The sequence below is a fragment of the Ostrinia furnacalis genome, unplaced genomic scaffold (assembly GCF_004193835.3).
Source record: "Ostrinia furnacalis isolate ACB-3 unplaced genomic scaffold, ASM419383v2 OfSCF1480, whole genome shotgun sequence".
Taxonomy (NCBI): Eukaryota; Metazoa; Arthropoda; class Insecta; order Lepidoptera; family Crambidae; genus Ostrinia; species Ostrinia furnacalis.
The window spans coordinates 67564-75202 of NW_021131719.1; the positions used below are offsets into that span (position 1 = coordinate 67564).

Sequence of the window (7639 nt, forward strand, 5' to 3'; positions counted from 1 at the left end):
AATCGTGCAACCACAGGCCATGCTGTTTGAATCCATGCACAAGTTAAGACTCGTGTGTAGATTTCCACAGTGGTGGTATAAATACTTATAGTGACAAATGTGGGCACAAATGTGGGCTGTTGTATGTGCGCTCACCAGTTGGCGTCACTGTCAAATAATATTCTGTCACTTGCTGGGGTATAGTTCCATTATACTGAAATGTCCTATTCATGACATTGACAGCGGGGCGCCACCGTCAATACCGGATTGCTGGTTCCGATTTTTGCCATGTTGGAAACCATATAATTGGACGATGGTAGCGCCCCCCTGTCATTGAGTTTGGTGGGACAGTTCAGCGTGGGTATAGTTCCAAAATACTGAACTGTTCTATGCATGACATTGACAGTGGGGCGCCACCGTCAATACCGGATCGCTAGTTCCGATTTTTGCCATGTTGGAAACCATATAGTTGGACGATGGTAGCGCCCCCCTGTCATTGAGTTTGGCGGGACAGTTCAGCGTGGGTCATCTATATCAGCATCTATAGTGATGACAGTGACGCCAACGTGTAAGCTCTAAATGAGAGATATCGTAAAAAAGGTGGTTGAACAAGCTATGATTATTCCAATACTTGGCAAACTGATCTTATCCTCACTGGAAACAGTTAAATAATTAAAGCGAGAATAGTTCGTAGGCCGTAGAAGCGATTTGCAGCGACTTTTCAAAAAAACATTTCATAATATCTTTTTAAAAACAAAATTATGAGACGAAGTGACTATAAAATTATTGCCATTAGCAACAAGAGAGGACTTTCCAATGCATTTTCTGCCTTTAAAAAGTTCGAGTTTATTTTCAGAAAATAAAGCCAAGGATTCACTAAACTTCAAATTATAAGAGAATCCGATTTATCCGATGGTGAGTCCATCAGATTCTCTTATAATTTTTCCTCTTTTTATTAGATTTCAGAAAAATAATTTTTGTACACATTCGAAAATGTATGTGCTGAAATACATAAATTATGTTATTCAAATAAATAACGAAAAAGTGAAAAAGCTGGTGCCTTAGAAGTGAGAAAACAAACTACTTAGTAATAATTATGACCCTTAATATGTAACGATCCCAAAATCTTAGATGAAACATATTATGGTTCAGTATGAACCGAATTTTGGGCGTCGTTCCATAATGCGGGTCTGAGTGAACTCCGTAATCCCATAGTTTCGTTCCATAATCCCATAGAACCTTGTAACTCGTTTCAATATAATAAATTTAAAATCATAATATAGGTGTACCAGAATCTCATGGCAAACAAAAATATTGGAAAAGTGTGTTTTTCATATGGCAATTGTCTATGGTTTAACTGTCACCTGTCAAAGAAAATTATGAAATCTGTCAGCCGCTGCAAAATTTTTGTAATCTCTTCTTGACTATTTGTTATTTTTCTGAAAAAGTCGAAAAAGTTCAAGCAAAGCATATTGTTTTCAATGTGAATTGTAAAATAAGGCATAATTCAAAGTAAATCTTTGATTCTAAAGCGCGTCGTCGAGTTGACAGTAAGTTGGACTGAAATGTTTTGATACATTTAGTTTATTACCCAACTGCGTCAGAAGGAGGGTTGGGTTTTTTTATATTATTCTTACTTAATAGCTGCTTTATCGGGGTTTTCAGGTATATCTCACAAATTGGTGCAGATGTTATGACCATGTAAAGAAAATTGAAAAAGATTTCATCAAAGCAAGATTGAATAATGAAGAAGTTTCCAATTTTTTTCTTTTAAATAAACTTGAAATAAATATAAGTAAAACTAATAATAATTGTAAAATAATCATGAAAATATCTCTACAAATAAATAAGTTACAGGGCCCTAAAGTTGCGCATAACTATTCACGCCATTTTGATCGGTGTATTCACGACAGTCATTCGGAGTACAAACAGTAAATCACCCCTGATCCAGCCAGTGCTGTTGACAGGTTATTTTTTTTAAATCTAGCAGTTTTTAATTTTTCAGCTAGGGTCACTCAAGATTCTTTCTTAGTAAAATTTTGTAACCTTTTTTTAAAATATCCCAGACCTGGCCATATACAAAAAGAACGGCACCGCCTATGTTTCAGTTCCACGCGAAAATATGTAGGTAATATAAATAATTTATTTCTCAGACATTTCTTGATCGATTTAAATAAAAACTTCACCGTCTTTTTAGTTTTGGTATATATTTTAATCCCATTCAGAGAAATATAGTGTTTTAACATCAGGAACTTCTCCATTGAAATGCTGGAAGAGCAATTTATTTACAGTACCTCTTTATCTTGATCATCTGTTTATTGAAAAACAAGAAATGCAAGTGGAGTTTTAAGAATCCTTTTCTAGTTCTGAATGAAGTGATAAGTTAGAAGTATGATGCATAATAAAATTAGTTACTTAAAGTAATATACGATTTATTCAATTTCCAAAACATTTACCTATGTTAAAAATCTGATGTCTAACAACATTCTTCATACACATACCTACCTAAAATGTATATTCGTACTTCATGTTCATTAATATTAAAGTAATAAAAGTAAAAAATTAAATAGTATCAAGATCGTTTATTCCAATTTCCCCAGTATTGCTATCAACAAAGTTTATTTTCCCTATTTGCCATGAGATTCTGGTACCCCTATAATAACGGTGTTTTAATTTCGTATCGATCAGATTACACGTCAATTAAACACATTAATAGCTAAAAACATTAACCATAGCGATATTATCAGAGTAAATACAAATAAAAGCTTGTAATGAGTAGGTCATGTATAGCCTGACCAGGAACATAAAAACCCTGGCATAGAGGCGCGTCAATTGCATTTGATAGTGCAACACTCAGTACAGTCGTACCTGTGTTAAATTAATAGGCTAACTTTATGTATCAGGATTCAGGATTACGGGCTAATTTGATATTTTCATATATTAACGAAAAAATATTATTATAGGTAACCTGGTTTAAATAAATTAAATGAAACCATCAATCGAGTTAGTATGATTTATTTTATTATTCATCAATAATCAAATTCAGAACTTGAATATTCAACTGCAATGTCTGCTCATGAACGCTTCAAACTCGGTACTTCTTTCCCAATTCCATAAAATTCAACACTTAGAAAGTGACAAAAAAATAAAAACACTCAAAAACTTGCAATCTGTCGCGTTGTCCAGCAAACAGGTAGGTGCTCAGCATTCACAAGGCAGGTGAACGCCTCTTCCCTCTGTGGTGAACGCGGCGTGGTGTGTCAACCCGGAACACGGAGCACGGAGCGAGCAACCCGGAACAAATTGTCTGTCAACTTCTAGGTGTGAGCTCGGGCACGGGGTGATGCGGTTCCAAAATGAAGTTGGAACTCGTTACTCGACCCTTGGTCGGGAGTTCAGGTCTGAGGTGTAAAAGTAGTCCTTGTCCGTTGCAGCAATTAAGCAGTACAGTTGTAGACAAATTGGACGAAAATCGGGGTCACCAATAAAGGGTACGTGGCTTAATATGGAAACTCACGTAGTCACTTTTGAATAAAATAATATATTGTAAAATCTCCTATTTTACTACCTGACGTTCTCCCTGACATCAACAACCTGGTTACCATCGCAACCGCCGTAGCCTATACCCGGCGCAAAGAGTTTTGCTTACCGCTACAGGTGTGTTTCTATGAAGATGACCTAGTGAGCATTTTTTTAAATTTTCAGTTTCAGGCTAGGATAATATTTTGTAATATTTAAAAAAAAATCACCAAATAAATAATAAATCGGTCTAATCCGTGATTTCGTAACTTAAAAAAAAATTGTTGCCAGTCATGTCAATTTTTGGCAGACTTATTTTTGTGTTTTTGTTGATCTGAAGTCTAAACAATATTATTGTATGTTCTGAAAATATTATATGTACTATTGTACATTATATCTAAGAATACAACAGTATTAAAATTACAGTATATTCATTTCAAGATCTTCGCTCAACCTGAGCAGTGTTTTTTTTAGAATTTTTATTGATTTTATAGCATTTTTATTGTACAAGGATGTCTTTTCAATATGTGACTATTTATTATGGACCTTGCGATTCCTTCCACACTGTTGCTCACAAACCACAGAAGTTACGGGGATTGAGAGGTACCTCTCTGTTTTTACAAGCTTTTTAGGGTTCCGTAGCCAAATGGCAAAAAACGGAACCCTTATACACTCAACATCAAATAAACCGCACCTTCCGCGACGCAAACTTTAAAGATTTTCTTCTGACACAATCATGGTACCCCAACAATATTGGTGTTATTTGAAAGCCCAATAAATATCCTTAAAGAAAAATACATTTCATTTCTAAATAAATGATTAACATTTACAATAAATGTGACTTGAAAATAGACCTCACTTTGGGCTCACCTCTGGGATCAATTAGACCAATTTTTATGGTTATAAAACCAAATAAAGATCTCACGTGTCCTCTTTAACAGATGGATAGCGATTAATCCCAACTTAACAGTTTTATAGTCATAAAAAATGGCTATAGCGTAACTACCTACCCATTTTTTGAAGAAGTGACTCTGGATCCTTGTAAAGACACATTTTTGGGGTAAAAACCTTTCCTTTAATGAAATGAAGTTTAAAACTAGGCTTTCAAATGGTACCTATGTTGGTGGGAAGTGGGGATGCATACGTTTGATAAGTGCTTGTCGCGGGAGGTGCGATTTATTTGATGCCGAGTGTAGTTCAATATCCCTCCCTACCTAATATTTAATTGTGAGAAGCGGTCAGCGGGTGGACAATGCTTTAGTGGCGTTTATCATTGGTAGCGATTTATGTCCAGCTATTCGAGAAGGAGGAATATTCTATCTATACGAGGTTTATTCTTTTCGATGCTGATCAAAAATGACTCGTACCCAGCTATGTAATTAGGTAGGTATTCTTTTGCAGACCGTCTCCAGACTCTTGGATATAGAGTCGACCTCGTGCAAGTTCTTTTCGTTAATTATTGCATGCTGGAGATATGCGGACACGAGGTCAGTTTTTATATCATTTGTTCTAGTTCGTTTTATGTAGGTACCTGTAGAGTTATGTGTTCTTCCATTAGAATAAGATAACATCATTTTAATGTTATTGGGGTTTCATAATATTGATAACCGACTTGGAATTTGGATTGTATCAGTCCGAAATTTCAGGTGTTTCGCTGCAACATCCAGAACTTACTATTTAATATGCCTTACGAATCGGACCCCGTGTGCCAGCGAGCGGTCAAGGCGGTTCAACAGGCGACTGTCATGCTAAATCGCGCTCGTAACCACTTGTGGATATGGAAACTCATTGAGGAACAGATCTTTGTGCGAAGTGCGTACGCACCCAAGGACTTCTGGACAACAGAAACAACGCAGTTAACGCCGTTTTCGACGTGCCTGGACTGCGTGAAATGTTGCGGTATACTTGCGCAAAAAAAGTAAAACAATAAATCAGAAACAAGTGGTTAGCGGAAAACTAAATAACTATCAGCAAATAAATAAAGTTGTTGTAAGGCGTATAAAATATAGCCTGAAATAGTTTGCTGATCAAACATTTTACTTCGTGGACTACACAATAGGACAAACCAATTTAAGTTCTTTTTACAGCAGCCGTATTCGGCTTATTCTAAATAAAATTGTGTTATTACTTGCGATCTTTTATTGAGTGCTGTTTTAATAATTATGTGATTAATTCATCATTTAAGCATAATCTTTGCGAGGCCCAAGATTGATCCTTTTCTTTTGGAGAAAGACTTGGTTCTAATTAACCATCAAGTTAGGATACGTATGAATTCTACCCAGTTAGTGCGAGTCAGAATCACGGATTAAACTTTTCGTGCTTTTGAATTATCGTCTCCCTAACTCTGGCAGGACCAAGTGTCCCTTTCTCCTGTAGGTATCCTTTTTACAAGCTTTATATTGACTTCGCTTGTTAGTTATTTAAGTAGGTAGTTTTCAGATGAATTGTTTGCTGTTTCATGACTCATTTTCCCCACCATGGACCTATAAAAAAAGGCGGACGGAACTCGCGCTACAACAAAACTGTGACGCAAAATTTTGGCGTTTGTCTATTGTGTGAGTGAATTTAGGGATGCCATGTTAGCCAAAACATTTTACCCATTTATTTTAAGAAAAACATAGATCGGCAGATGTTACTTGGAAATGTAGACAGAATTATTCCGTGCCATTTTAAAAGGATGAAAGGTGTATGCGTTGAGGTAGGCGCGAAATTTTCAATGTTCAAATTTTCTTACATTGTTTGCATCGCTGCTGACGTGCCATTTTGTTATACATTTTGACACATTTTCTGTTGCGAATGTTATATCTATTACTTCCTGTCTGGTTTTTGTTACGAATGTTGGCGTGTGGCCATTGTTCAGCACCTGTAGACAGTTAGATAGAAGAAAATCGGATAGTAACTCACCTCTCATGTTGGTATCCGAGCTTCCCCAGATGGTATGGTGGGCGTTAGCATCGCATCCCACTATCAGTTCCGACTTTTGTCTTCTAGAGTATTCCAGGACGTTAGTCAGTTCTTCAGTGGGATCTTGCTTATCTCCAGGAAGATATGCCGAGCAGAAGAGTACTTTGGACCTGTTCGGCCCTTTGACTTCTACGTACGCGGTGACAGTATCTTCGCTGCAAAGTTCTGGAACAGGTAAGAAGTTAGTATTTTTGTTAAACACGATACAAGCCCTAGGTTTGCGGCCTTTTTCGCATACAAGAATCTTACCAGCGTTGTTCAGACCGGCTACCATGGAGTCGGCGTTTATCCATGGTTCTTGAATGAGGGCGATGTCCAGGCCACCTTCGCTGAAGATCTTTTCTATGACCGCAGAGGCTGCGATAGCGTGGTGTAGGTTGGCCTGTAGTATCGCCATCCCCTTTGGGCGTTGAGGTTGGTGGGGACTATTGTGCTTGGGAGCCGCGGCGCCCTTGTGTGCCCCGCCGCCCTCGATACGGTCCTCTGTGCTGCCCCCTTCCTCTGGGCTGATGTGCGCCCCTTGTGGTCCCCCTGTTGGGGGGAAACCGCGTTCCCCTTCCCCTGTTTGGGAATGTGGAAGTGGAGGTTGAGGGGGTGGAAGGAGGGTTGGACCCGTTGTGGTCCTGTGCGGACCTGCACGGTACCCTCAGGGGGGGTGGTTAAGGATGCGGGTACGGGGGTAGAGGTGGTGGTGGTTGCGGCGGTGGTCGGGGGTTCAGCGGAGGGTTTGGAGTCCTGTATGGGGCCCTTAATTCTGAACTGGACCTTTTTGAAGCCAATGTTGGCCTTTAGGTCCATCATCTTCAGGGCCTCAAACGAGTGGTCGTCTAGGGATATATCTGGCCAATAACTATGTATTAGCTTTACCTACTATAGCGATCACCCTATTAATAATTTGTTATTGCACAAATTACTAATACTCCCGTTAGCCCCTCGTACTAAGCTTGTGTCACGAGTGGGCTCACAACAAAAGTCGAGCGGTGGGGACCGTACCCGCGTTCCCCGAATCACGAGTCGGCCAGTCCGACCCCTTCAACGTTCGGCTATCGTGGCTTCAAATTGACCTTACCAGGCATCGAATTCTAGGCTCCTTAAATGGTCATGCTGTTCTTTCGTCCATTGTGACAAAATATGACAGAAATTGGCACAGATAAGCACTCTTAGCCTTAGCTTGAAA

At 38.6% G+C, this 7639-nt stretch overlaps 2 protein-coding genes across 2 annotated transcripts; one reads left to right on the plus strand and one right to left on the minus strand.

Moving 5' to 3' along the window:
- Window positions 1-4008: 4008 nt before the first annotated feature.
- Window positions 4009-5573, plus strand: LOC114352938 (UPF0728 protein C10orf53 homolog). Its single transcript, XM_028304702.1, has 3 exons — window positions 4009-4101; window positions 4900-4985; window positions 5145-5573. Exons 1-3 carry the CDS (start codon window positions 4011-4013, stop codon window positions 5418-5420), a joined length of 453 nt encoding a protein of 150 aa, XP_028160503.1. The 5' UTR covers window positions 4009-4010; the 3' UTR covers window positions 5421-5573.
- A 49-nt stretch (window positions 5574-5622) lies between these two features.
- On the minus strand, window positions 5623-7057 carry LOC114352918 (uncharacterized). The gene is made up of 3 exons (XM_028304682.1): window positions 6712-7057; window positions 6233-6627; window positions 5623-5646 (listed from the first exon to the last, which is right to left on the minus strand). Exons 1-3 carry the CDS (start codon window positions 6857-6859, stop codon window positions 5623-5625), a joined length of 567 nt encoding a protein of 188 aa, XP_028160483.1. The 5' UTR covers window positions 6860-7057.
- Window positions 7058-7639: the final 582 nt, after the last annotated feature.

What these genes read in the sequence shown, in the direction of transcription:
- LOC114352938 (XM_028304702.1), top strand. Translation starts at nt 4,011, where the DNA reads ATGTCTTTTCAATATGTGACTATTTATTATGGACCTTGCGATTCCTTC. An exon ending in GAAGTTACGGGGATTGAGAG is followed by an intron (nt 4,102 to 4,899) that starts GTACCTCTCTGT and finishes ATTCTTTTGCAG; the next exon opens with ACCGTCTCCAGACTCTTGGA. An exon ending in TGGAGATATGCGGACACGAG is followed by an intron (nt 4,986 to 5,144) that starts GTCAGTTTTTAT and finishes CCGAAATTTCAG; the next exon opens with GTGTTTCGCTGCAACATCCA.
- LOC114352918 (XM_028304682.1), bottom strand. Translation starts at nt 6,859, where the DNA reads ATGGCGATACTACAGGCCAACCTACACCACGCTATCGCAGCCTCTGCG. An exon ending in AGCCGGTCTGAACAACGCTG is followed by an intron (nt 6,628 to 6,711) that starts GTAAGATTCTTG and finishes TACCTGTTCCAG; the next exon opens with AACTTTGCAGCGAAGATACT. An exon ending in TCAGCAGCGATGCAAACAAT is followed by an intron (nt 5,647 to 6,232) that starts GTAAGAAAATTT and finishes TTATTAAAACAG; the next exon opens with CACTCAATAAAAGATCGCAA.